The 27,488-nt window shown below is 37.7% G+C and overlaps 1 protein-coding gene across 3 annotated transcripts in view; it reads left to right on the forward strand.

The window, feature by feature from the left end:
• The first annotated feature begins 3,536 nt into the window (after positions 1-3,536).
• SYT16 (synaptotagmin 16) overlaps positions 3,537-27,488 on the forward strand; it is a 127,827-nt gene continuing 103,875 nt past the window's right edge. For all 3 annotated transcript variants that reach the window (XM_027842913.1, XM_027842914.1, XM_027842915.1), the window contains exon 1: positions 3,537-4,047. In XM_027842913.1, coding sequence (XP_027698714.1) covers positions 3,537-4,047 — 511 coding nt within the window. The remainder of the gene's footprint in view (positions 4,048-27,488) is intronic.

Below are 27,488 nucleotides of genomic sequence, written 5' to 3' on the forward strand. Positions count from 1 at the left end.
ACTGTCCCAAGCTTCAGGGGTTTGTACAGCTGTTTTCAGAGATTCTTCTAGGGATGTGTAAATTTTCAGTTCTTCCAAGGTGGTATGATAAGGTGTGAGGTGTTTCCTCTCCACTGCCACAACAAGCTCCACTGTGCCAGCGCTCCTCCTCGCCCCAGGACTGCCCCTCAGAACTGTGACCCAGATCCAGGCACGGGCAAAGCAAGAGATTCCTGCTTCAGCACTGGTAAAGAGATTCTTGAAATCCCCCTCTGATCAGCCACTCGATTCCCCCCCAGTCTGTGGGCCAGAAGCTCAGGAGGCAGCTGCTGCCCTCGGGGTGGCTGAGACCTAGCTTCTTCTCTCACCGCAGTCACAGACTTTTCCCACTGACCTTCTAAGTTGTCTTTGGCATTCGTGGGTTGAGAAGTCTGGAAACCTCCACAGCTGCCCGCGATTCAGTCCTCTGAGGCCTGCTCCAGGGTTGCTGTGCGTGCCCATGCCGAACTGCGCTCCTCTCCCTGCCCGGTGCGATATACCTTTCTGATCAACCATCCAGGTTGTCTTGGGCTGAAAATTTGTTTTACTCTGTTTTTTTGTGGTTTCTGCTGCTTTAGAATTTGTTTGGAGCCATTTTTATAGGTATTTGGAGGGGTTTGGGAGAGAGCTCTAGCAAGTCACTGCTTTCCCTCTGCCATCTTGGCTCTGCCCCCCCAAATACCACTTCCTATACAAAGCCTTTCCTGATCTTTCCTCTTAAAAGCACTTTACATATACTTTGTACTTATGCATGTGCATGAGTTGTATCCCCCCCTGTAAGGTTGATTCCATTTAGTGGTTTGTGAACTCCTTGGGAGTAAGAGTTGGACTAAAAAAATAAGTAAAGTGAAAAATAAGAAGGTTAGACTAGATGAATCCTGAGGTCTATTCTACATCGAGACTATGATCCTATCAACTTTGGTTTTTAATGATAGAGTCTGTTGTTGTTCAGTCATTTCAGTTGTGACCCCATTTGGGATTTCTTGGCAAAGATACTGGAGTGGTTTGCCATGTTCTTCTCCAGCTCATTTTATAGATGAGAAAACTGAGACAAACAGGGTTAAGTGAGTTGCCCAGGGTCGCAGAGCTAGTGAGTGTCTGAGCCAGAATTGAACTCATGAAGCTAAGTTTTCCTGACTCCAGATCCAGCACTCTATCCACTGTGTCATCCACCTGCCCTAATAAGAGACTTAAAGATCCCTTAATTTAAATTAAAAGGTTCTTGGGTTAGCATTTGATATTCATACCAGCTGTCTATACAGGTTGTATTCTGTGTAAGTTGTGGAATAAGAACTGAATGAGAAGTGAGGAGGGAGGGATGAGAAGCCCTCTATTCTATTCCCAACTCAGTCATTAGTGAGCATTATCTTTGGCAAGTTGCTTAAATTGAGTATCTGTGCCCTCCTTCATAAAATAGGGGTAGTAATGATTGCTCTACCAATCTTAGAGGGGTAATTGTAAGGCTCCAAACAGATGATCATGAATGTGAAAGGTGGTTATAAGGTAATCATCATCATCATCATCATCATCATCATCATCATCCTTATTATTTTTCCCAGAATTCTATTGCTGTCCTAGTTTTGGTGGATGTGCCTTATAGCTGTAACAGATTAGTTCTGAGACCTCTTTGTGGAAGAGTATTTTTAAAGCCTGGAAGGTTTCAGAGATTTAAGGAGATTAGAAGAAAGAAGAAAAGGGAACAACCTAATTGTGGCAGGCAGTGTGTTATATAATTCAGTTCAACAAAATTTGTTAAATGTGAATAATGTGCAAGGCACTGGGCATATGGAAACCAAAATAAAATGTTCTTCACCCTAAAGAAGCTTATATTCTACTGAGACAATGGTTCCCAACATTTTTTTTTTGTTCCTTTAAAACATTTGAACAACAACAATAAAAAGTATTGTTGACTCCCAGGATAATTTAATATACTACTTATAAAAATCTGCAATTACTTATTGCTCAAGGTTGGATTAAAGTATTTTAAGAATGAATCTCTTGAATCATCATTGGGAACTCACAAGGCCTTTTTTGAACTGCTAAATGGGAACCATTTAAATGTAACAGGTGAGGAGGGAGGATGTTCTAGATGTGTGGGACCACCTATCCAAACATATGAAGATGAGAGAAACAATGTCATGTGTGAGAAATAGCTAGTGGATGAGTTTCACTGGAATAGAGAAAGTGGGAATGAGAGCAATATGAAATAAGGTAGAAAAGAACCATATTGTGAAGGATATCAAATGCTACACAAAGGCCACAAATGCCTTTGTAGTTGATATTAGAAGATTTTGTATTTTACCCGCTGAAAAACTTTGAGTAAAGAAGTGATACAATAAGATTTATGTTTAGTGGATTGTATTTAAAGTAAGAATTGTTGTTGTTTGTTGTGGAGTCATTTCAGTCATATCTGACTGTGACCCCATTTAGAATTTTCTTGGCAAAGATTCTGGAGAGGTCTGCCATTTCCTTCTCTAGCTCATTTTACAGATGAGGAACTGAGGCGAACAGGGTTAAATGACTTGCCCAGGGTCACACAGCTAGTATCTGAGTATCTGAGGCCAGATTTGAACTTGTGAAGATGAGTCTTCTAAGCCCAGTTTTCTATAATACTTGGGTTCATATCTTGGCTCTGCCATTTATGATAACCTGTGTAACCTTGGCCTATTACTTTCCATCTCTGGGTTCCAATTTCTTTCTGTGAAAAATTGAGATGGTTAGATTAGTTGAGCTCTAAAATCTCTTTCAGTTCTAAAATTTGTTACTAGGCTACATTTGGGTAAGCTGGTCTTTTGATTCGTAGTGTTGTATTTGACTTTGTCACAATAAGCAGAAGTTTATTTCAGAGGTTTGAATTCCTCCTTCATGCATGCTATTTTCTAAAAAACACAATTTTAAAAATGCCACTCTGAAGTTTGTTAAAGTCATTTCCCACCAATTATACATTTTCCTTGAAAGGCTAAATCTTTGTCTCATGAAGTAAAGATGATTATTAGTCTGCTAACTGTGATCTGTAATTTCATATATGGAACATCAAACCTTTTTGTGTTTAAAAATGTCATGCTGAACTGCCTCTTAATGAAGATTCATTTATCCTTTTCACACTGCCAAATCTAGTCCATGGGGGGATTTCCTCCTCGTGGTCCACATGAATAGGTCCCATTATTGCTAATGCAAGTTTTGCATATGCCTGATGAGGTGAATAGGCATTGAAATCATCTCCATTTAGACTCTTGTGAAATGGTTTTCAACTAGCTATTTCAAGATTGCAATGGTGATCTACCCTTCTTCCTGCAAATGCATAATTTGGCATTAATTTGGGGGTGTCTGGTGATGGCTTCATGGTTGTGTTATTGATTAGATGGAAATATTCTTTTCCTTCCATTTCAGCTGGGTGGTGAAATATTTATAGTCTTCAAGAGACATCAAATTTAATTTCTTATAATGCTTATTCTATAGCTCACGTAATCACGGCATACCAGCAAAACTGAACTTCCGGAGTTTGTAGTCAGCAGGTCATGGTGTTGACCATGGCTTCTCAAGATTCCCAGAACTTCTTCCAGCCTCTTTCTTCTTGGATGTCACGGATGTATGAAGCTGTTCAGCAAGTTGGCAATACCTTATCTGCTTCCTTGCTTAATTTAAGTAAGCAGGACCCTCAGTTAAATGGTGAGCTGGACCCAGAGATGAATGATGGTGATGTTCAGGAGAGTGATTTGGAAGATGGAGAAAAACAAGACTATGCTCAGAGCCAGAGTGACATGGAATCCGTACTGCTTGAAACTAACCAATTCCCTATGGGAAATTATAATACTGATCTCTGGGACCTGAAGCAAAGCCCCTTGGGGGACTCTAGTTTCATAGCATCCCAACAGCCCCGTCCTACCTGTGATAACCCAAAGCAGCCACCTAGACTTTCTCCTGTTCTTGAGGAAGACAGCCATCTTGAAAATCTGAAGCAGAATCTTCAACATGGCTTTGAGAACCAGGTTTCTGGATCTTTAGAAAACATTAATGGAGAAGAAAAAGGTAAGCTAACGAGACAACATCTTTGTTGTATTCTCTCAAAAAGGCCACTCCTCTAATTTTATTTTGATGTATTTTCAGTTGTTTACCTATTCATCTCTTTTAAGCATCCCGGGTGATTATTTATTGCTGAGAAATTCAAGCCCCATATGACCTTTAAAAATTCAGAGATTAAAGAGATAATGTATTTGTGAGGTGCCCACTCTAATGCAAAAGTTTTAAGTACAGGCTGAGTTTTGTGAAGGAGGAAAACACTTTGTCAACTGTGAGCTTATAATAAAGAATCATGGAGTGCTAGATTTAGAACTAGAAGGGACCTAGCTTGTGACCTCCTTGAGGGCAAGAACTGTCCTTTGCTTCTTTTTGTATTCCCAGCACTGAGAACAGTCACTGGCACGTAGTAGGTGCTTACTAAATTTTATTGATTTTTGATTGATTGACTTAAGGTCATCTTGTCCAATCCCCTCATTCTGTAGATCATGAAACTGAGGTTAACTAAAGGGGTTAAATGACTTGCCCAAAGTCACACAGGCAATCAATGGTGGGGTCAGGATACATACCCACATCCTTTGAATTTAAATCATCCCCATTTTCTTTCTTTATTTAATATTTTAATTTCTCACCAATCACATGTAAAATAATTTTTAACATTAATTTTTAAAAATTTAGAGTTTCACATTTCCTCCCTCAATCATACCCATTTTCCACTGCACCTGTTGAACAGGAGGTTCTGGTAAGCTGTTTGAGGAGCATCTTATGCACACGTCATGGTGATTAAAAAAAAAGCATTCTCACTTGTTTTTCTGTGTTAGGAATCTCTAGATGTTACTATATTATTCAGTGTGAAATCCTGTGCAAAAGCTATCCTTGTTGCAGGAGTTTTAGCTGACAACATTCCAAGAAGACTTCTCACAGTGTTTCACTGAGATGTGTGATGACAGTAACTAGAAAATCATTGCAACAGGAACAGTTCCCCTTTCTTTTATCTGAGAAAAAAAGAGTGAAATATTCAACACAGATTGCCCACAAACCTGCATACTCCTTTACTGTGTCATCACCTAGCACATGGTGGGTGTTCACTCAGTGTTTGATGATGACAAAAAGGTCATTGATAGCTAAAATTTGTATAGCTCTTTAAGATTTGCAAAGAGCTTTATATGTATAAATTCATTTTGTCTTCACAACAACCACAGGAAACAGAGCCCACTTTCCTTTCCTTCGTGTATTCTATAATTTAGCTACCCTGGTCTGAACTGGTTAATTTCAGAGAATACCCTGAACAAGGCACTCCATCTCCGATCTCTAAGCCTATGCACCAGCTGGCCCCTATGCTTAGAATGCTCTGCACTCTTCCCAGCCTCCCACCTAACATCATAGTTTCTCTGGATTCCTTTGAAACTCATCTCAAATCCTAATTTCTTCAGGCAACTTTTCCTTGTCCCCCTAGCTTTCTCTCTCAGATGACATTCCATCTATTCTGTATTTATCTCATTGAACAATAAGAACTTCCATATATTTAACACCTTAAAGCTTGCAAAACCCTTTACAAAATGCAAAAAGTCCCAATAGCTTAAAACTGCACCAAGATTTTTGGGACACCCTGCATTATCTCATTTTATCCTCACAACGATCCTGGGAGGTAGGTGCTATTAAAATTCCCACCCTTTTACAGATAAGGAAATTGAGGCAGAGGTTAAGTGATTTGCTAGTGTCTGAGGCCAGATTTGAACTCCTCTCCTCCTGATTCCAAGAATAAGACTTTTCACTATGCTACCTAGCTGCTTGATATATATATATATATATATATATATATATGCATTTTTTTTATCATTGAAGATAAACTTTGAGGAAACCAAACCAGAGTCTGACACAGTTTAATATTTCCTGTCCTTTTATGATTTTCAGAACTGTAGTAATGGATTTATTGGTTCATTGAAAGATAGAGATTTCATTCAAGCAGAAAAATTAGAGCATAAGCGTAAGGTCTGACTTTAAAGTAGTGACACAAATTCCCAATACCACCAATGGCAATCCCACCAAGGCGCTATTGAGTCCCTTTCTTTGGAGGCCCAAGAATTGCCTCTGGTGCATATGATGTGATAGAACAATACTAATGAATTCTGTAGAAACATACTATTTGGTGAAGTATTTTTACAGAAGGCAATTGGTTCCACAGAAATGGTATTGGGTCTTTTTCTTTTTCTGGTCTGGACTTATTATTTCATTGGTGTTTAGAGAACTCTTGGTCGAGAAATTCTACAATTCCAGATAGGCAACAGTATTTCAACTTAAAGCCTTAGAGAGTTGCCTGAGGAGTGGATGAGTTAAATAATCTAAATCAGTATTGGACTTAGAGTCAGAAAGACCTGAATTCAAATCCTGCTTTAACCTCTTACTAGCTGCATGACCCTCGGCAAGTCACTTAACCTTTCTTAATTTCCTAATCTTTAAGATGGGGGTAATAATGGTACCTACCTCCCAAGGTTGTTGTGAGGACCAAATGAGAAAAAGGACTTTGTAAACTTGAAAGTGTTAGCTACTTTAACTAAGTCACATGGTCATGATTAGTGGTGGTCCTGAGTCCAAGGCCGATTATCCACCTACTGTACTATGCAGCTTCTCTCATTATAGAAGAGGACCATAGATTTAGAGATAGAAGAAAACTTGAAGGGTCATCACGTCCAACCCCCTCATTTTACAGAAGAGAACACTGATGCTTAGACATGTGAAGTGACTTGTTCAAGGTAACTAAAACCAGAGGCAAGGAGCAGAGCCAGGATTTGAAGCTAGGTACCCTGACTTTAAATCCAGTGATCTTTCTAAGACATTATACTGTTCCTGTTCACTTTCCCAACCTTTCACCATTTGGGGCTTAAAAAAAGTAAGACCTATGACAAAAGAGCAGCTAGGCAGTACAATAGATAGAATGCGGGGCTCGGAGTCAGGAAGAGTCATCTTCCTGAGTTCAAATCCTGCCTTAAACACTTACTAGCTGTGTGACCCTGGGCAAGTCACTTAACCCTGCTTGCCTCAGTTTCCTCACCTGTAAAATGAACTGGAGAATGAAATGGCAAACCACTACAATATCTCTACCAAGAAAACCCCAAATGGGGTCATGAAGAGTCAGAGTCATGTCTGACTGAAAAATGACTAACAGTGGAGTTTTATGACTTTACAATGGGATTAGGTTATACTACATTACTGGTGTTATTGTGAAATGATGTTAACCAGGGCAATCTTAAACAGAGGAATGAAAAGGAAAAAGAAATCTTCCCTTTTGCTTTGTGACATAGGCAATCAATGAGATAATATTTATAAAAAAGACTTCACAAAGTGCCTGGCACATAGTTTCCACATAAATGTTTATTCCCTTCCTTTCTCCTGTATTCCTTTTTCAAGAATGGCAGTCAGATTTACCTTTTCGAAGAGCACTTATTCAGGTATCCTATCTTTGATGATAAGGAAAAGTACTTCCATGGTTTTCACACTGTTCTACTGATGTTACCCTCTCTTCCCTTACCTAAATTAAAATGATGTTAAAAGTCTAGCTTGAATTAGTGAAGGCAAAGTAATTTTGTCATTCTTTGTGACTGCATAAAATCTAAGCTTCACAAACTTGGTGAGGGCAGGGTCTTTATGGTCTTCTTCTTTGTGTTCCATATGGCATCTAAATCAGTACCTCACGTTTAAGAGGCACTCAGTGAATATTTGTTGTATATTGAATAATACTCTGAATCAGGTGAACCAAAGGATAACATCTTGAGATCATCTCATTGCATCTGACATTGCATTATATCTGGGCTAACTAAAATTTCTTCATTTTTAATATGAATTTTTATCTATTTCTTAACATAATCCTGCTCATGACCAGATGAGGAAATGTAGGAACATTAAAGGAATTATTAAAATGCATCATTTGATACACGCTTGCCATAATTTTCATGTACATTTATATAATTGTTGGAGTAATAAAATGAATGGTTGAATAATGTAAATATGTAAATAGACTCTTGCACAGTGGTTAGGCAGAGTAGATACTTTATCAATATTTATTGACAGATAGACTAGTCATTCTCACAGGATAATAGGGAAGCTATCTTAACCAGAGAAGGCTTACTGCATGCTCCAAAGCTCAGGAAAGTAGCACTTTTAAAGGATCTGGAAAAACAGGAAGGCAATTCAAAATGAATTCTCCATGGAAAATACTAAGTCCTCAATGTCCTACTAAATAAATATACTTCTCTTAGTCAAGAAAGGGTAAGGAAGCAAAGGGTGTAAAAGAATCTGTAAGGTAGATAATATCCTAATCCACTCCGGACTTTAATAAGGAAAATTAAAAATTTGGATTACACTTTGAAACCCAATACCAGTCATTTCATCCTCCAACTCATCTAAAGTCCCTGACAATACAGATTCCATAAAATGGTGCCTGTGGGTGTATTCATGGTTCCTGAACACTGTTTTTCTTTGGAGGAAGTTTTGGTATACTGAGAGTTTCCTAAAATCCTCATGAGAACTCTATTCCTTCTTAGTGATTAAAACATTTTTGCAAAGCTAACACATTATGGACTCATTTCTTTTGTGTTGTTCAATCATTTCAGTCATGTTAAACTCCTCATGACCCATTTTGGGGTTTTCTTGTCAAGGATACAGGAGTGGTTTGCCATTTCCTTCTCCAGTTCATTTTACAGATGAGGAACGGAGGCAAACAGGGCTAAGTGATGACCACAGTCACACAACTGTAAAGTGTCTGAGACCAGATTTGAACTTAGGAAGATGAGTCTTCCTGACTACAAGCACTCTATCTATTGTACCACCTAGCTGCTTTTTTGTCTTAGGCAATACTATATTATTGAAGCCCCAGATGGTGAAAGGTTGAGAAAGTGAACAGAGTAAAAGATGGCAGATATGTATGGGCAAGGAAAGGGGGGAAGAAACAAATGATGAACACTGGGAAGGTAATAAAGATAGAATATGGTTCTCACCCTCAAACTAGTTGAGAAGTTTACACCATTTTGTTAATTGAATCCAAGGGACCATAAAATGTCTTGAATGCTTTTGCTTCTTGAAATTAACTTGAGACAACAAAATTAGGAAGATATTCCTTTTTGTGTTTGTGTGTGAATGTGGGGGAAAGGGCTAGGGAGAGGAATTTCAATTTATGCTTTTCAAAGCCAAATAGAACTAAATAATCAATTAACTGTTGAGGACAGAAGTCATTCTCTCTGCAAGGTTGTTTTAAACAAAGCAAGAATAAAAGAGGTGAGGTGATCTAGCCTATAGATCCCACAAGGCATTCAACACATTTTCTTCACTTATTCTAACAAAATGGGAGCTGTGAGTGCTATATAGGACTTGCGATGAAACAGAGACTCTGGACTAATTTACTCAGGATGTTATAGATGGAGGAACATGCTTAAATTGACTCTGGAGAACATCTAGCTTCCTTGATTTCCCTGTTGTGATATAAAAATATTCTTCAAATTCAAGTGTTTTAGTCTCAGTGAACAAAATCTCATGCCCCCCCCATCTCTCTCCTACAAACAAACAAACACAAGCAAAAGCATTTAATCACTTCATGACTCCTTTCATTTGTGGGCTTATAAACAACTAGATAGCAGCTTCAGTGTGTGACTAGGACAATGCCCGAATGCCTTTGCATTTCACCTGATGTTTAAAGGAGTTTTGAAGTGTCAGTATATCTGAACTGTCCTTCATTGTTTACTCTGGCCTTTCCTTAGTCTTAAGGTAAAGCACAAAGGCTGTCTGGCTCTTTTCTACTCAAGGGAGACATTCAGAAACATGCCAGTAAATGGTAGTATTTTAATAGCAATTTATGCTCTTATGATTAAAAAACAACAACAACCACAAAACAAAACAGCTTTGTGGAGCAAGCCTTTTCTCTTTAACCTTGAATTCTTTTCAGAATGTTGTGTCTTGATTTTATTTTTACTTAATCCACCATGTTTTTACTCCACAAAAGAAGATTTTAAGCTAAATTGGCCCCAAACAAGACGGATGCTGAATGCTTTTTGTTACCATGGAAACAATTCTGGGCACTTACTGAGGACCTGGTTGCCAATAGTAATGTAACAGAGAAAATAGATACACTTCATTTAGTGGTCGCCAATGATTAAGAGGCAGAGAGACCACTTATAGAGTCATGCCAATGTAGGCTTTACAGTTTAAAAAACCAAAAAACCAAAACACCAGACTCTCAGTAAAGAAGCATTTATGACACCTTTGATATGTGTTGGAAAGGAGATATAATTGCAGTTAAAATTCATATTTGTTTTCCATTTGGCATCTTATATCATTTTTAAAGGCTGGTTTTTAACCACATGTATTTGTTTCCAAGAAATATGCTCACTATTTCCTGAAATAGACCTTCTAATGGAATTAATGTGTTCCAAGTACATTGGAGTATAGAACTTTAAAAACAATCTTTGGCTAAATGGAATGTAAAGAAAAACATCAAACAGCAGGCTTTGAAAACTTGATGAAGTAATTTGACTTTTCACTCAGACTACTGCACTAGGCTAATGTGGCATGTGATGACTGGAGGGAAGTCTTATAGGGTCCCCACCAGCTGGTATCCACCCGAAGTGGGAAGGCATTCTTTGTTTCTGTCAGTGTACTTGGCCTTCCTGTGGTTTCTGGGACTATAATGGTATCAGTGGATGGTGTATCATTGGCCTTTATACCTGTTACAACTTTGTTTGCGCAAATTAACTCATATTATAGCACTGTTAATGGATAGCACCACTTCTTTTTTGCACTTTCTCTTCTGGGGTTTTGCTTCTCAATTATGAGCTCAGAAGCATTTTCCATAATAACCCAATTCCCCATTCCCCAGAAATGAGGTATTCCAAATCAGCCTCACTGACCACTGTTGCCCAAGAAAACCCAAATGCGTTTTTCTGTTATAGCTTGGAAATAGCAAAATAAATCTGAGTTGTTGTTATCTGATACATAGTTATTATACAGAAATACAGTTATTAGTAAATGCTTTGAAAGATGATCTACAGAGTTTCCATAGCTCTAAGTTTAAATACAGATGGTTCTTATTGTTCTTACTTATTTTGTTAGCTCTATCTCTTTTCCTCCTATCACTTTTAAGTTATAGGCTTAACTGAATCTTTCACAAATGGACAGAAATAGAATGAGTTAGAGAGAAAGAATGTCTTGCATTAAAAGAAAAAAAGAAAATAATTGTTTGGCTCTCTTCTCTCTCTGCACTTTTCCCCTTGGCCTTCCCCTTTACTCCCATGACTTTAACTATTCCCTTTCTCTGTGCAGGTGATTTTCAAATCCATGACTGGCCTTTCTTCTAAATAATAGTAGCTAACATTTATTAAACATAAATTATGTATGAAGCTCTAAACACGCATCTCAGTTGGGATGTCTCACCAACTTCTTGAGTTCATTAATTAAAAAACTGATTTTGTAATCTTTTCCTCTAAACTTGCCCTTTTGTAATAACTTAGCTATCTCTGTCTGTGTATCACTACACACCATAGTTAGTTAACTTTAAGGTTGTCTTTTTACTCTTTTTTTCTTTTGCTTCTACTATCAATTAGATCAATCTAAGATTAGTCAGTCAGTTGTCAGCTCCTATCCATTCCATTTCTCTAACTTCTGTTGAGTACGTCTCCCAACCCCAACCTTCTCTATTCCTACTGCCATCAACCTAAGGTAGGCCTTTATTACCATCTGCCTGAACTGTTGCAATAGCCTCTATTTTGGTACTTATAATTCTACTCTCTAATCTACACCTCTAATCTATACTTTATAGTAATGTCAAAATAATGTTTCCTGGACATTTACCTGGCCCAGTCATTTCTCTGCTCAAAAATTTTCAGAAGTTCCTTGTCTATTGAGAAAGAATCTTTAGATTTACCTGCCTGGCATTCAAGGCCCCCTCAACCCGCAATAATATTTATGTAGTACTTTGAGGTTTGTGAAACAATTTACATATATCATCATTTTTGTTCCTCACAACAATCCAGTAGCTGTTATTATTTATTCCCATTTCACAGATAAAAGACTGTGATTTGCCCAGAATCACACAGCTAGTAGATTCAATTTGAATTCAGATCTTCCTGATTTCAAAGCCAGCACTATGGTAAATGATTCCCCCTCTTTTTTAATTTTCCTTGTTTTATCATTTATTACCATCTTTCATGGGCAGCTAGGTAGTGCAATGGATAGGGTGCTGGGTCTGAAATCAGGAACACTTTAAGTGTTCAAATCTGGCCTCAGACACTTACTAACTGTATGATCCTAGACATGTCACTTAACCCTGTTTGCTTCAGTTCCTCATCTGTAAAATGAGCTGGAGAAGGAAATGGCAGTATCTCTGCCAAGAAAACCCCAAATGGGGTCACAAAGAGTTGGACATGACTAAATGATGGAACAACAACAAAAGTGTCTATACTCTAGACAAACTGGGCAACTCTACCCCTTGAATATATGCTATACTCTCTTGTCTTTGTATGTGTTTAGGCTATTTCCTATGCTGGAAATGTCCTCGTTCTAACAATGCGTTGTACAAGGCCAGCTCTTAATTGATGCCTGTTGTCAGTGTAATGCAATTACAAGGAGTGAGAACATTTTGAAGAGGTTTCCTATTTTCTTATTATTCTGTTGTTCCCATTATCAGAACTATAGTAGTGTAATCATAGACAGTTTTTGCTTTATGTTAAGTGGACCATTTCATAGATCTCTATGTAAAATGATTTTTATGTAATGTGAATTTGCCAGCTGACATGGTGAAGTGGGGAGGCAGGGAGGTAGGAAGGAGCTGTGGAGGGAGGTGGCCAATACATGGCTCAAGTACACGTGGGGTCCTGGGACAGAAAAGGGAAAGCAGAAAGAGGAACCTTGGGTCTGGTGCCAGCCATGTGGGGGCCCAGCTGAGAAGAAGAACTGGAGAGTAGAGGAGAGATACAGGCAGATGGGTAGAGTGGAGGAAAGGTCTCTTCTCTCAGTGCCAGAGGTCTCAAACCAAGGCCCCAGTCTGGTGGTGGCAATGACAGCAGTGGTAGTTTCTCTGCCCATCCATTCTTCACTGTTACTCAAAGGGTTTTTTAGGTTTTTGTTTGGTGAAAGGTGGAAAGCTGTGGAGCAGCATGCCAAGGGGCAGAAGTGGAGAGAAGGCAAGTATTGTACAATAAAGTTAACAAAGGTGTTTTATTTGAATGTAGATTTCTTTCAGAATTCTTTACATAAAGTTGGATTTACATAATGTAAATTTATGTGAAGTGAGAATTGTCTGTTTATAGGAGGGTCACATCCGAAATGTACTTAAATCTCATTACAACAATTCCTAAAGAATTAGAAATTTTTGGTCATGAAAAAGAGTACTGTGATTATCATGAGGAAGCTTGGGCTCATTAAGGACAAGTCATTTCAGACTAATTTTTTTCAGGTATGAAAGAGAGTATAAAAGCATATAGACAAGAAATGGAATACATGTGTGAGAAACAGTAAGATGGCCAGTTTGGCCATAGTGTGTGTATGTGCGTGTGCATGTTTGTGTGTGTGTGTGTGTATGTATGTATGTAGAAGTAATGTGTAATAAGCCTGAGAAATGATGGGACTAGGTTATGAAGGACTTAAAATGTTCAGAAGAGGAATTTATATTTGGTCATACTGCTGATAGGGAGCCACTGGATTTTTCTAAGTGCAGGAGTGAAATAGATCTGCCCTTTAGGAAAATTGCTTTGTCAGCTGTATGGAAAATGGATTGGAGTAGAGAGAGACTTGAGACAAGGAGGTCAATTGGAAGGCCTGAACTAGGATGAGCAGAGAGAAAGGGGTATATGAAATGTTGTGGAGAAGGAAATGACAAGATTTGGCAACAAATTGGAAATGTGTGTGTAGTGGATGAGAGTGAAGCATCAATATTGAAATAGAGGTATGAAACTGGGTGACTGGAAGGATAGTGATGCTCTAGACAGAAATAGGGCACTTTGGAAGAGATCGATAGGTTTGAAGGGAAAGACAATGAGTTCTACTTTCAGACACGTTGAATTTGAGATGTTGATGGGATATCCAGTTTGAAATGTACAATAGGCAATTCATGATATAGATGTAGGAATCATTTGCACAAGGATGATAATTAAACTCATTTGAGTGGATAAGTACACTGAGAGAATGTGAAAAGAGAGGAGAGAGGAGGAATACCCAGAGTTAGGGAATGGGATATGGATGACGATCTAGCAAAAGAGACTTAAAAGGAGTAGTCATACATGCAGGAGAAGAAGCAAATGAGAAGTTTTGTAAAAACCCAGAGAGGGGAGAGTATTTGGGAGGAGAGGATGCATATCAATGTCAGATGCTACAGAGAGCATTTCCTCATAGATGGATGAAGATTGAGAAAAGACTATCAGATCTGTCAATTAAAACATCATTGGTAAACTTGGGAAAGAACACTTTCAGTTAAGTCAGAAGTCAGATTGCAAAGATTAGAAAGAGAGAGAAAAGGGAGGAGATGGGTGTAAATATATTTTTTTCTAGGAATTTGAGAAGGGGAAAAGATATGATAGCTTGAAGGGATGGTAGGTCTAGAGAGAATTATTTAAGAATGTCAGAGATTTAGGAATATTTGTAGGCAACAGGAAACAAATTAGGAGCTAGGGAGAAATGGAACTTTGTGAGCAAGATAGAGGAATGTAGATTATGGTGTGCTAGAGCCAGCTCTATCTGGGAGTAGCATAAGTCCATTGTTAAATTTTCAATGAGAGCATTTATTGTTATTCAGTCATTCTCCAGTCATGTCCAACTCTTTGTGACTCTATTTGGGGTTTTCTTGGCTAAGATATTGGAGTGATTTGCCATTTTCTTCTCCAGCTCATTTTATAGATGAGAAATTGAGGCAAACTGGGTTAAGTGTCTTGCCCAGGCCACATACCTAGTAAATGTCTGAGGCCAGATTTGCACTCAGGAAAATGAGTCTTCCTGACTCCAGGCCTGCCACTCTATCCACTGTGTCACCTACCTGCCTAATGAGAGAATTTACACATCAGAAATCAGCAGTCACTACAAATTAGTACTTGATTTATTGTTTTGTTCATTGTCTAGACTTTAAAAAGAGTTAATAATAGAAATTAAACTTAAAAGTTTGTGTGCAGACATTTTTTCCTTAGAGAGCCTGATTTTTAAACATTTATCATCACACCCCTTCATGTAGGCCATAGTGTGGTACACTTGATCAGATTCATTAGTGGATGAATGACTTGATTCAAGTATTGTAGATTAATAGACCAATGTCAAACTAGAAAGATGTCTTTTGTAAAGTGATCCAGGAACCTATCCATGGTCTTGCTTTTTATCATTGGCATTTGATTAAGATTTTGATGATATGATTTTCAAATCACTATATGATATGGAGCTAGAAGGGAAAGTCAATATGTTGGAGATCCAAATTGTGATCTTGATGTGCAACAGCAATTGGGCAAATCCAACAAAATGAAATTTATTAGAAATGATTAAAAAAACCTGTATATGGTGTATCAAACAATAATGCCCAGGAAGAAGGTGGGGAAGATATTGAGAAACAACAGTTCATGTGAAAAACAAACCTGTTTTTTTTTAAACTGTAGGTTTAATTAACATCAGTTAGAGTGTGATATGGCAGCCACAATGTCATGTTGGGCTGCATTAATAGGAGCATCCCCCTCCCCCAAATGAGCTGATAATCCCATACTACATTGTCCTGGGAGTATCACATCTAGAATCTTGTGCTTAATTCTGGATGCCATATTTTGGAAGGAAATTAAAACATGATTCCAGAAGAGGGTGATTGGTCCAGAATGGTGAGGGTAGTTGAAAGCTGGTTGAAAGAATTAATAATATTTTGCCTGTAGAAGAGAAGATTTGGGAAGGGAAAATAATGAAATGAAATGGCTGTCTTCAAGTATTTTGAAGAGTTGCCCCATGAAAGGGAAGTTAGAAATATTCTGCTTCAACAAACACAAAATTCAATTCAACATTTATTAAGCATCTGATAGATTCAAAGCCTTTCATTATTTCCTGGGGACACAAAGATAGCATGTAAACCCTTACAATCCAGGAGCTTAAATATAATGAGGGAAAAGACATTACTAAATAACTACATTACAAGAGACAATGTGATAAATGCAAAGGGGAAGTCCAGATACTCATTGTGTATAATTTGAGGAAGGAGTGATCGTTTTTACCTAACGGGGTCAGAGATCAGGTAAGTTCTTACAGGAGAGGTAGCTGCTGAATTTGGCCTTGAAAAGGAAGGAGGGACTTCAATAGATTGAAATGCTTAGTGTGATTGAAGAAGTATGCTGTAGGCATAGAATTACATCAGGCCCATGAAGAATAAGGAGTTTGAGTAGTATGATTCAACTTAAACTTAGAATATGTATTTGGGAATGTTATAAGTCTGCAAAAGTAGGTTGGACCCAGATTGTATATGGTCATAAATGCCAGAATCAGGAGTTATATCCAGTAATCAGTGGGGATCCACTGAAAATTTTAAAGTAGAGAAGTGATATAATAATTAGAGTAATTCATTGAGAAGATTACTCATGTAGTGATGAATTGTAGAGGGTGATAGATTTGGCCCTGGGCAAATGAGCAGTGCAACTTCAATCCATAGTGTTGAAGTTATACAGAGGAAAGTTTTAGGTGAACATAAAGAAAACATTATTATTAAAAATTGTTATGAACAATTCTTTTCTCTTCCTCCTCCTCCTCTTCATCATCATCATCATCATCGTCATCTTCTTCATCTTCTTCTTTTCCTCCTCTTCCTCCTCCTCCTCCTTTTTAGCCTCCTCTTCTTCCTCCTCCTCTTCTTTCTCCTCTTCCTTCTTCTTCCTTCTCCTCCTCCTTCTTCTCCTCCTTCTTTCCTGTTCTCTTCTTCCTCTTCTTCTTCACCATCATCATTATCATCATCATCATTTCATCAGGATGTTGTATTTGTAATCATACTTTAGATAGAGGCAGGACTAGATGATTTCTGTGGTCCCATCAAAAATTCTATGAATTTTGTTGTAACGAAAAAAGCTAATATTCTTCTCATACTCTTTGGAGGGAAAAAAAAAGCTCAGGAAAGAACCAAATTCAAAAGAGAGGGAAGCAGGTGCCAATTTGGAATGTTCCCTTCTCAAATGATAGTTATAGCTTCTTATCTTTGTCTTGTTTTTCTGTGCAGATAATTTCCTACCTAGCCATTTAAAAAAAATCTAAGAAATATCCTATTTCTCATTGGCAAATGGTGCATACTTTGTAAAATTTTTTTCTCAATTGCACTTTTTCCATTCTCCAGGATGAGGGGAGCTCAATTTTGTTAAGGGGCCTAATGGTAGAAAGGTGTTTCTGGAATTTAAAGTTGTTTAGTTGTTTCAGTTATGTCCAACCCTTCCTGACCACATTTGGGATTTTCTTGGCAAAGATACTGGAATGGTTTGCCATTTCCTTCTTCAGTTCATTTTACAGATGAGGAACTGAGGTAAACAGGGTTAAGTGACTTGCTCTGGGTTACACAGCTAAGTGTCTGAGGACAGATTAATAATAACAATAATAATCAGACTCTCCTTCTGTCTTAGTTATTTAGAGATGTTTTTCTGCCATTAGATTTTAAGTTCCTTGATTGGAAGGGTTTAATGGTAGTGATTTGTCTCCTTAGGACCCACCACAAGACTTTGAAGATAGCAGATGCTTCATAATTGTCTGTTGAATTAAATTTTTTGTCTGTTGAAGCAGAACAAACCCAACTTCTCTTTCACATGCCAACCCTTCAAAATACTTGCCTTGAGTGAATTCTCTGCAAAATAGTCTTTTAGGCAAATATATGTTTGGTATTTCAACAACTTGGTCAACCCATCAGAGTTGTGCTCTCTGTAGTAGAGTTTAAATGCTTGGCAGTTCAGCTTGAGAAAGGACCTTAGTGTCCACTACCTTATCTTGCCAGGTGATCTTCAGATCTTTAATTCAAATGGAAGTGGTTCAATTTTCTGGCATGGTGCTGGTAGACTGTCCAGGTTTGACAAACATGGAACAATGAGGTCAGCACAAAGATGGTCAGAACAAGTGATATAACGACACTCTCAGAGTCTCTCTAAAGCACTTTGGTATTGTGAAACATAGGAGATACTGGCACACGATTTTCCAGCCCATATCAAAGAAGGTACATTGCTCTATGACCAAAACAGATTGCAGTAGCTCGAAAGTAATGTGAGATATGTGTGCAAATTTGGAGACAATCTAAATGTTCAAATTTGTGCTCAACCTGTGGTAGACCTTTCCGAGCTCGTATTGGTCTGATCAACCACAGTAAGGCACACTGTTCTTTGACCCCAGTATCATGATGTCATTTTGGTCTTCTTTGAATACTAAGGACAACAAGGAATGAACTTCAAAATACTTGAGTGTAGGAATATTTGAATATAATTCTTCTCTCCATCTTCCTCCTTCAGGCTAAACAGAAGCTCTACCTATCAATCTTAGTTTTTTGGGGGTATTTGGGGTGGAGGAGTTGGTTCTGTTGACTGGAGGTAAGGCACAGTACCCTAGCACAGTGGAGTATACAAAGATAAGCCAGACATTTCCTCACAGAAGCATGCTTTGAAAGGGAGGTGCCAGTTTCTAGCAGGGGAGCTAAGGCACATAGAAATCAATATGATGCAAAACAGAATGTCTGTAGAACAGACAAATATAAGGTGCTCTTAAAGCTCAGAGGAGGAAAATATAACTTCTATTGGGGAAATGGGGGAAGGCTTTATGAAGGAAGTGACTTTGAGTCAGATGTTGATGGACATGTAGGATCCAGATAAGTAGAGAAGTCGATGTTTAGTAATTTCAGTCATATCTGACTCTTTCTGACCCCATATGGGATTTTCTTGGCAGAAATACTGAAGTGGTTTGCCATTTCCTTCTCCAGCTTATTTTATAGATAAGTAAACTGAGGCAAACAGGGCTAAGTAACTTGCCCAGAGTCATATAACTAATAAGTGTCTGAGGCAAGATTTGAACTCAGAAAGATGAGCCACCTAGTTGCACTGGTAAAGAAGAGGGAGAGGGAATTGTAGATGGAGAGAAAGCATCATGAGCAAAGGGATAGAGGTGGGAAAGAGCTTGGCTTGTTCTGGGAGTGACAAGTAGTAAAAATGAATTGGAGTTTGGTGTACCTAAGAAGAATCATGGCGAATAAGCTTTTAAAAACACTAGATTGTGGAAGGCCTTGGTTGGCAACCCAAGGAGTTTAAACTTTATTTTGTAGGTAATCAGGAGTCATTAAAAATATTTGAGCAGGGGAATGATGCTCTCAGTGCTTTAGAAATATTCCTTTATTAGCAGTGTGTAAGTTGGATTCGAGTGGGGAGAGAACAGAAGTAGGGGGATTGGTTAAGAGGCTATTGCAATATCCCAAGGAAGAGCTACTTACATGTCTTAATGGAAAGGAAGAAATAACTACAAAATACATTGAAAAAGTATCATCAGAAATGTGTGAACCCAGCTAGTAATCTCTCTGAACTTTAAAACTATCTGTTTTTAATCTCTCTGAACTTTAATTTCCTCATCTGTAAAAATGGGATGATAATCTTCACACACACTATCTCATAACATTGTTGGGAGGAAAGAGCTTTGTAAACTTTAAAGAATGGTGGCACTATGAGCCGATGTTTTTACAAAGAAAGAGCTTTTGCTTATTTTTTTCTATAAATCTAAATTTAGAGAATGATAAACTTTAATTTTGTTTCTCTTCTCCTGTTCTCTTTTATTCTGTTATGTTCTCTCCTTTCCACTTTGTTTCTCCCCTCCTCTCTCCTCCCCTCTCCTCCCCTCTCCTCCCCTCTCCTCTCCTCTCCTCTCCTCTCCTCTCTTTTCCTCTTCTCTTCCCTTCTCTTCTCTTGTCTTCTTCTCTTCCCTACTTTCCTTTCCTCTTTTCTCTTTATTTCCTTTCTTTTCATTCCTTTTCTAATTTCAAAAGACAAAATAAAAAAGTCCACTAAAATGGGAAAGGGGATTTTTCTAACTCTCCCCATTTTAATTTTTTTGAAAAACTTTTAGGCCTTCATATCTTTTAATCATTTAGCAATTCAGCGTAGGTCAATTTATAATAACCCTTCCAATATAATATATTAATATAGGTATTGTACCTATGATTTTAGTGTGAGCTAGCAAAACAATAAAAACAATAATGCATTTGTGTGATGTTTTACAATGTACAAAATGTTTTCTTACAACAGTCCCATGAGGTAGGTGGAGTAGATATTATCCCCTTTGGCAGATGAGGAAACTAAGATTTACAGAGGTTAAGTGGCTTGCTCAGATGTTATACTACTAAGAAGTGGCAGAAGTGGGATTTTCTGAGAAACCTTTGCATCATTACTTTAATACACAGTGTATTAGCTCTCTTTCCAAGCTTTGTGTCATTTACAAATTTGATAGATTACCACCTATGTCTTCAAGTCATTGAAGCCAAATGTGCATTCTACTGCACCATATTGGTTATCAAAGAGTAATTTCAACTATATATGGTGAAAGCTTCCAGTGTTTATATGGGCCTTTGATAGAAAACTGCTCTTAACTTACAAGATGCAAATATTTTTCAGTGAAATAAAAAAATGTACATTTATGTGAGATAACATTGAGATTAAATAGAAAGAATTAAAAACTCATTTAAAAACAGGAGTCTTTATTTAATTGTTTTTTTACATCACTGTCACTTCTTAATAATTTAGTCCTCTCCCACTCCAACAAAGATAGAGGTAAGCAAACAAACCAGCACATTGACTGTGTATGACAGTGTATGACATATTTGGCATCTGTATTTTACTACCTCTTTTATTGAGTGGAGGTATGTTTCATTGTCAGTGAAGGCTGGTAATTGCACTAATTATCACAGTGCCTGGCATATAGTAGGTGCTTAATAAATGTTTATTGACTTATTGATATCCTCTGTGTTGCTTTCATTTACAGGACTGTAGTAATTCTATAAATTGTTCTCTTTGTTTGCATATTTCTCTGTCTGAGTTCATGGTAGCCTTTCCAAGTTCCTCTCAATTCTTCATGTTTGTTGTTTTTTTAGCCCAAAAATATTCCATTATATTCTTATCTCATCATTTGTCCAGACACTTCCTAACAGTTGCAATGCTTCTTGTTTCGGGTTTTTTGCTGCCCTGAAAAGTGCTACAATGATATATTTCATATATGTGAAACCTTTCACTCTGTCTTTGACTTTCTTGGGGTATATTCTCAGTAGTTGTATTACTGGATAAAGGGTACATATAGTTTAGTGACTTTTTTGGTATAGTTCCAAGTTGTTTTCTAGAATGGATGGATAATTCACAGTTCCACTAATAGTACTTTAGTGTTCCTGTCATTGCAGTCTTTACAAAGGCCATTCAACATTGATCATTTTCATTTTCTGTCATCTTTGCCAATCTGATGAATGTGAGGTGAAATCTGATTTGCATTTCTATTATTACCAGTGATTTGGAAGGTTCTTTAATATGGTCAATAATGGCTTACATTTCTTTCTTTCTTTTTTCTTTTTTCTTTTTTTGGAAAACTGCCTATTCATATCCCTTGACCACTTATTTACTGGGGAACATTCATTCTTTCTTATTATCTAAAGCAGAGGTGTCAGACACATGGTCTGAGAATGGTCCACAACACTCCTGAATGAAGCTCAAACCAGATTAAAATGTAATTGGGAAATACTTAACAGTGTAAACAAAAACACAATAAAACATAATATTACATTTTCAAATTAAGTCAATATGTAGCTTTCAGGGACCCATATATGCAGATTAAGGGCCCCCCATTTCTATTTGAGTTTGATACCATTGTTCTAAGGGGCACCCTATCTTCAGTGATTAAACTTTTAAACTAGCCAGGGAAGTTTGTGCCTAGAATGAAAATATTATAGGACAAGAGAATAAATGATGTTCTAAGGAATGTGACATTTGGAGAGTCTGGATATTGTGAAAAGTGTCAGTGTTATAAATATTCTGTTCTTACTTTGATTTGGCTTTGAAATTCAAAGCTACTTCCACTTGCCATAGATTTACTTACAAAATAAAGTATGCAGGAAGTGACCCAACATTCTATCATATCCCAACTTAGGGGGAAAAAAACATAGGTCATCCATTAAATATAGAAATCCTAAGAACTAGGATCATAGAACCATATGATTTGAAGCTGGAAAAAATCACAGTGAACTTCTAGTCCACCTTCTCTATTTCACAAAATCTCCTAGTATTGAGTGTATCCAAGGTCACACAGTAGGTAGCAAAGCAGAGATTCAAATTTATGTTCTCTGACCCCAGATCCAGGGCTATCTCCTGCTGCTGCTGTTTTTCAGCAGGAATGGTGGTGGTTAAAGACCCTAAAGTTTTTCCAATCTAGTTTTACTGACAACATTCTCTGACTTTAGTATTTGCTTTAAAATTCATAGATGTGTAAAAGTTCAATTGGATTTTTAGATCTCAGCAATAAATAGTTTCTAACAGCAATTTCAATTTCTTTTCTTACATCAGACAGAACAAGGCTTAACTTGAGAATCAGTGTGAGTTTATATCAGTACTTGGGAGTGAATGTGGGTGGAGGATTAAGCCTGTAATTTTTAATACAAACTTTCTGCCTTTCTTTTGACTCCCCCCACATCTTCTTGGAGCCCTTTCAAAAATAACATTTTTTTCAGATGAAGTTTCTTTATTTTATGTGGCCTATATTTTTCTGAAGTGATGCTCATTTTTACTGTAAGTTTCTTCATGGTTGGAGAATATGCTAGTGGTGGGAATATTTTAGTTTATGAGGAAGAAATATTTAAGCCTTCTGTACAAAGGAAAATATTTAAGTCTTCTGTACAAAAGGAGCTGATAGGCACAAAGAAACCAAAACCAAAGTGAAAGCTTTGACATTCTAACTGAAGACATCATTATCCAGAAATATTTACTATGGTGTTATATTTCTGAGGTAATATTTGTAAAGCATTTAGAACAATGACTTGTGCATGGTGCTTAATAAATGCTTGTTCCCTTCTCTTTCTCTCTTTAGTGAGGTAATTGGGGTTAAGTGACTTGCCCAGAGTCACACAGCTAGGAAGTTATGTGTCTGAGGCTGGATTTGAACTCAGGTCCTCCTGACTCCAGGGCTGATGCTCTATCCACTACGCCACCTAACTGCCCCTCCCCATTCTCTCTTATATAGGTAGTGTTGGGCCTTAGAAGGCTAAGTCTGCACAGTTGAGTAGTCCAAATACATTGCTAAAGCAATAGTCACTTTAGCCAATTCAGTGACTGTTCATAGGGCTAGTCACTTAATATTACCTAGATCAAAAGAACAATTGATTAAATATTTCATTTTGCAACAACACTTCTACCATTGCCAATAGCTTCAAAGCAACTAATTGAATCTTGCTATCCTGGCCACTGTAGGTGGTCAATTCAGATAGCTCTTTTTCTTTAGATACTGAGGACAATTAAGCTGTATTATTATTATTTTTTACATGGAATATTTAGATAATTATGACCGGGTAGGTTTAGCATAATTTCTAATGTATAGGAAACCAGAGCAAAAGACCAGCCTACAGGCCACAATAAAAAAAGAAGTGACCTCATTGGAATAAAAGTTTTGGGTTAATATGAATTGAAGAGGAAATGCAAATAACATCAGCTTTTGTAGACAGTGGTAATAGTTTTCATATTTTCACATGGTGGAAATTTTCAGTGGTACCTGCATACTACAACTAAAGTCACCAGAGGATGATGGGATTTAGAGCTTAGAAGAGACCTTAGAAATCATCTAATCAGTCTAATAGAATTTAGAGTTAGAATGGGTTTTAGAGTTCTTAGTACAATGCACTCATTTGGCTGATGGGGAAACTGAGGACTCCAGAGGTCAAATGACTTATACAATTGACCACGCAAGTAGTAAGTGACAGAGTCAGGATTTAATTGAGAGGGCACTGACATTGCTCACAATGTTCCAGCAGTGTAGAAATGGCAAAACTTAACACCTACATACTTAATAAGAAAAACTCACTAAAATGGGAATCTATCAAATGGTGGGCTAGGCTTATAGGATCATAGATTTAGAGCTGGAAGGGTTTTGAGAGGCCAATTACTTCAACTCCCTCATCTTATAGATGGGGAAACTAAGACTCAGAGTGGTTAAGAGGATAAAATAAGATATTTGTAAAGTACTTTGCAAATTGTAGAGACCCTACATATATATATATATATTATATATATATGTATATGCATATATATGTCATCATCATCACCACCATCATCATCATCATAATTATTACCTTAGAGTCACATAGAAAGTTAACAGAGCCAGGATTCATATGTAGGGGCTTTGATTACAAAATCAATACTCTTTCAACTGGGCCTCAGTGGGCTCTTCTATTCCCTTTCTTCCTGCCTTGCTTCTCCTCACTTCTAAGAGGTGGCCTTTTCAGTAGAGTCCTGCTATTTATGTCCCTGAGTCTCTCTCTTCCTTTACCACCCCACCCCACCCCCATGGGGCTGTCTCACTCACCCCTCTTTCCCTCTCCCTTAACTGGAAATATTCAGTCATCTGGGTGACAGTTTGTGCTTCTTAACTCAGGGCAAGAATTCTTAGTTATGCCTCTTGTTTTTATCTCTGCGTTCCTACCTGTATATCTGAGTGAGTGTGCGCGTGTGTATGCCTGTATTGTAGTGTCTGTGTGTTTCTATGTTTGCATGGTGTTTTCAGAGCCATTTTTTGCCAAGTGGCCTCTTCTTCCCACATCCCAGATGGTTCCCGTGACATTTTTTTCCTTTTGAAGAATGCTCACAAGTCAGGAAACTTCATTTGCCAATAAGCAGAATGTTGCCAGCAGCTGGGAGGTGGCGTCTCTTTCTCTATAATATCCTTCCCCTGCCTGCCACCAACAGATGCACCTCAATATGGCATGATTGCTTTACAGAGCTATAACTAGCATTTCTGGCATTCAGGGTGAGCAGCCCTAGTGGTACCCTCCAATTAGATTTTTGAGATCAATTCAATTGTGTGTGTGTGTGTGTGTGTGTGTGTGTAGTATGCTATACCTCAGGGAAAGATCTTGGCCATCACAGTTACAGGTCTCTGTAAGGGAAGAACCCCAGGATCCTGAAAACTATTGATCAGGGATAGAGAAAGTTAGAGTCAAGCTAAGGAAGAGCTCACAAGGGGTGCAGGGATGCAGGAAGTAACATTTTTTAACTTCTTATTTTAACTAATTATTCTTTAGTGTGCCCTAGTGAATAGAGAGCTAGTCTTGGAGTCAAGGAGACTTGGATGCAAACTTTTCCTTTGATACCTCCAGTTTGTTTCCTTGGGCATGTTACTTATACCTTCACTCTCTAAAGCTATGAATGTTAAACAGTTACATTGGTAGAGAGAGTTTATTTATCAGGAGTCTCTGTATTGATCACCAGTCTAGAAAACAAATTCTTGCCAAATACAAGTACCCAGCACCCCTGAAATTTCATCATAATACCTTCAAAACCTTGGGACACAGGCCTGCCTCTACCAGCCTAATTAAGGCTCTGCCGATTTAGTTATTTAAAATGAATGAATGAAAAATCATTGCCAATCACTTACTATGTGGACTATGGGTTCTAAGATTTAATAAGAGGCAACCCTTAAGGAGCTTACATTCTAATAGATGACAACATATATGGGGAAAAGTGGCTAGTGAAAAGAGTTTTGTTAAATACTTAGAATAGCAAGAAAACTGTTAGCCTATTGAAGGGATTAGACTGAAAGCAAACTTGAAATTTATTTTTCTGCACTGATTGAAATCGTTCAGCTTTCATTCTGCCTAGACTCATTAGCTGCCCTCTGACCATAAATTGGTGGCTTTCTATAGTGCTTAGAAAATTTTTCAACTGTGAAGAAGCATTCACCCAGGGAATACAGAAAGCAGAATCATTTCAAAGGGTGATGATTTTCCCACTTGGAAGTCAGGCCAAAATGCTTTCAAATGATGGATTTCACCAGAACCAGACTAACACTGATTGTTTTAATTCATTCCAAGGCCCACCCCCCCCCCCTCAAAAAATAGACTGGTTGGACATTCTCATCATCAACTTGGCCTAGTTTTGTGACACAAGTTTTGATTATTGCTTGCTATTCAAATTTCACATGACTGTAGTCTAACTCTTTACCTTCTAGCACAGGAACAGATGTGTCCTGGATCATCAATATACTTCTTTATCTCAGTTCTCAAATTTGATATATGTTTATGATATTGAAGTTGGCCTGAAAATACTTATCCTTGCTCAAAGAATTTGCAAAGAGATCAGGTGATTTTTAGACTAAGAAAAAAACAGAACTGAGCCAGTGGTATTGATTATTCTACTAAATTTTGAGGTTCTTAATTGGTGGTCTTATGTCACTTGAATAATAGACTTTTGTAGTATTGATTTTCAAGATCTGCTGAATAATCAATGCTAAAGGATTCTACATTGTGCAGCCTTATGAAGACTTCACAAAATAGGATAAGCTGCTTGAGGAATATGTCAGCAAAACTAACTTTATGTGGTATATTTTCCTTATAGTATAATCCTACAGGCAATTTAGTATAGTGGATAGAGTGTTGGGATTGGGGTCAGGAAGACCTGGGTTCAAACTCTGTCTTGGGCTCTTGCTAACTTTGTGATCCTGGGCAAGTCATTCAACTACTATGTACGTGAGGCAACTTTTCCAGATTTTCTACCAAATCTTAGATTAGGGTTGTTGTCTGCCACCTTTGATGGAGTACCTCACACTGAGAAATTCACAGCTCCTAGATCCTCTTTGTTATTGTTGTTGTTTGTTTGTTTATTCATGCACGACTCTTCATGACCCCATTGGGGTTTTCTTGGCAAAGATATTGGAGTGGTTTGCCATTTCCTTCTCCAGCTCATTTTGCAGATGAGGAAACTGAGGTAAACAGGGTTAAGTGACTTGGCCAAGGTCACACAGACAGTAACTGTCTGAGGCTGGTTTTGAATTCAGGTCTTCCTGACTCCAGGCCTAGCATTCTATCTACTGTGCCACATAGCTGCCCTTAAAGATTCTCTTCAAACATTTGTCTTAAGGCTGTAGATCAGAATCTGGGAAATATGATTTATTTAAGCAAACTTGGTTTCTGATTTTTAAGCTTAAGTTGAGTTGAACCATGAATCAAAACCAAGGGGACACAGGAAGGAAGACACAAGTAGTGATAAGTGAAGAAACCTGTGGGTTTCCCTAAATCAAACCAATCCATGCTTTCAAAACTGGCCACAATTTTATTGAGTTCACAGAAGGGGATTTGCCCATCTGCCTTTCCAACTAGCTGAACTGCATTAATTTACAGGTCTACTCATATTTAGAACAAACACTATAGTTAGTAAATCACTGTAGCTAGTCAGAATCTGAGATGATTTTCACAGTATATACTAAATGTGGAAAAAATAGTT

The sequence above is a fragment of the Vombatus ursinus genome, unplaced genomic scaffold (genome assembly GCF_900497805.2).
Source record: "Vombatus ursinus unplaced genomic scaffold, bare-nosed wombat genome assembly UNPS02014893.1, whole genome shotgun sequence".
NCBI lineage: Eukaryota > Metazoa > Chordata > Mammalia > Diprotodontia > Vombatidae > Vombatus > Vombatus ursinus.